The sequence below is a fragment of the Corvus brachyrhynchos genome, unplaced genomic scaffold (assembly GCF_000691975.1).
Source record: "Corvus brachyrhynchos isolate BGI_N302 unplaced genomic scaffold, ASM69197v1 scaffold280, whole genome shotgun sequence".
Lineage (NCBI taxonomy): Eukaryota > Metazoa > Chordata > Aves > Passeriformes > Corvidae > Corvus > Corvus brachyrhynchos.
Genome location: NW_008236198.1, coordinates 1,127,871 through 1,130,268, shown reverse-complemented (window position 1 = coordinate 1,130,268; position 2,398 = coordinate 1,127,871). Strand labels below are relative to the sequence as shown.

The 2,398-nt window shown below is 47.1% G+C and overlaps 1 protein-coding gene across 1 annotated transcript in view; it reads left to right on the top strand.

Moving 5' to 3' along the window:
• LRRC7 (leucine rich repeat containing 7) overlaps positions 1-2,398 on the top strand; it is a 107,581-nt gene that overhangs the window by 71,790 nt on the left and 33,393 nt on the right. The window contains exon 12 of the mRNA XM_017740637.1: positions 227-342. Coding sequence (XP_017596126.1) covers positions 227-342 — 116 coding nt within the window. The remainder of the gene's footprint in view (positions 1-226; positions 343-2,398) is intronic.

The following is a 2,398-nucleotide window of genomic DNA, read 5'->3' as shown; positions in this document are numbered from 1 at the left end:
AAATCCATGGAAAGCTGGGAATATCCCGGTGAGGAGCAGCGGGAGGAACCCCAGGCATTCCCTGAGGTTGCTGCCAACAGGAAAATGTCATTTTCTGATTGACTCCTGGATTTTCTGCCTTTTGTGCCTTTCAGTAAAACCCACTTTAGCACCTCCTGACATGAAAAGTGACAATAAACACTCCCAAACTTGGGATTCCATCATTTTGGCTTTTGCATTCCCACAGATTGGGAGCTGTAAGAACGTGACTGTGATGTCCCTGCGCTCCAACAAACTGGAATTTCTTCCTGATGAGATTGGCCAGATGCAGAAGCTGAGGGTGTTAAATCTGAGTGATAACAGGTACAGTTCACAGCATTTTCTTTTTTTTTTTAGCCAATTTAAGAATTCATTTTTTTAAATTTAAGCTTTTCCTTTGAGGTCTTTGTAAAGATACATTTCTCTAAAATATACTTTAAAATAAAAAATTATCTTTAGAATTCTAGTTTAAAAATAATATAATTATCATTTAGTTCATTTAAACTGTAAGGAAAGAATCTTGATTGTTTTTTCATCTTTATGGTTTGGTCTCAGTTCCTTTGACATCCAAAGGAAAACTTCAGGAAAACTGAGTAAGGCCAAAATCTGGACCTTGGTGTGTTTTAATAGCTTAAACCCCATTTCCTTCTTTCATCTCCTGCTGTTTCCATCCAAAAACTGAGATATTTGGCTTTCGCATTGTCTGTAGCTTTGCAATATTTAATGATTAAAAAGCTGATACCCAGGGAATCAGGAAACAGGAATTTGTTGTCCTGCATCCACTGAAATCCAAGGAACATTTTTCATTTCCTTCCTTTTTTTTTTTTTTTTTTGGTCAAACCCCAGATTCCTCTGTCCTTTTGCACAGGCCTGTGCTTAGATAAGAAACAAATGCTTAAAATGAGCCTTTCTTGATCCCTGTCCTGTGCTGCCACAGGCACGTGGAAAGACTGAATTCCCCTGGGATTGGTCCGTGTGGATGTGCCAGGAATGTGGGAATTTGCAGTAGGACCACAGGTCTGCCGGGCAGTGCAAGATGCAGGGGGTGAATTCCATTTTCTCTCCAGGAATTTCCAACCACACTCAGGAAAAATTAGGGAAGGGCTTTCCAGCCCTGTGGCAGCAGTTTCGTCGCTGAGATTCAGGTTGGACATAAATGATAAATTATGGAAAGCCATGGAAAACCCCCTGGAATACTCTTTGAAATTCCTTAATTCAGTTCCATTCTGCGTTGCAATCGTGTGGCATAAATTCCATCCTGTGTGGGCCTGTCCCAAATCCAGTGGATTTCCAGGTGGATATTCCCAAGGCTGGTCCCTTCTCTGCCCTGTGGAGACACACAGGAGGGCTCAGGAGTGGGGGGGCAGAGGACAGTGCTGATCCAGGATGTCCTGGGAGTTCAGGAATGCAGGGAGACTTCCCTGGCATGTTAAACCACCCTGAGCAGGGTCACTGCCCCCTTTGCCAGCCTGGAATTGTGCCAGGAGTTTGAGCTGAGGAAGCAGGAAACTGTTGGGGGGCATTTGGGGTTTTTTCCCCATTTTTTCCCCAGTGATTTTCCAGCCAGGTCAGCTGCTGATTCCAGGGCCATCCGAGTGTGCAGGGACAGACTGGGATGCTGGGGTGGGACAGGGGGAGGCAGCTCAGGGGTAGGGGCAGGCAGGGCTTCCCAGCCTTCCTGGATTCCAGCAAAATTCCAGCTCCCTGCCCCTCCTCCTTTCTTCCCAGCTGTGAGAGGATTGGGATTTCCACTGGGGGGGGGGGGGGATTGTGGGACCAGTATCCCAGTGATGTGGGGTGGGATGTGCTGTTCCTTGGGGTGGGATGTGATGTTTGTTCACGGGGTGGGACGTGGCAGCTGTGCCCTTCCCACTCCCCCTCCGTGGTGTCTGGGGACCCAGATCCCAGACCTTCAACCCTTAAACCCGGTGGAATTGTCTCTAAACCTGGTGGAATCGTCTCCTGTACTCTTCTGGAGTGGTTTGGGAAGTGAACCTTTCCAAGCTGTTCCTCTCTTGTTGCTCTCAGCTCCGGCTGAGTTCGAATGTTGCCCTGCTGAGATGTTGGGATAATTCTTCTGCCATGGAACTTCCCACCTTAATGAGACTAAAAAGTCCCCACATTCTACTCCGAAGAGTCTGGATTAAGTTCAGACACCTTCTTATGTTGGATTTTCAGTGACTTTTTTACTTTTCTGTGGTCTCAGTTTCTTCACCACCATTCAGGCAATCCCTGCTGTTCCTTTGGATGAGTTCATGCCAAAGAAGAGCCAAAGAGAGCCAGGGCTCCACTTCCTGCTGGAACATTCCCATGTTCCCACAGCAGCTTTGGCCCTCTGCTCTTCCCTGGATCTGGCAGAGGAGGGAGATCCCAGGAGCTC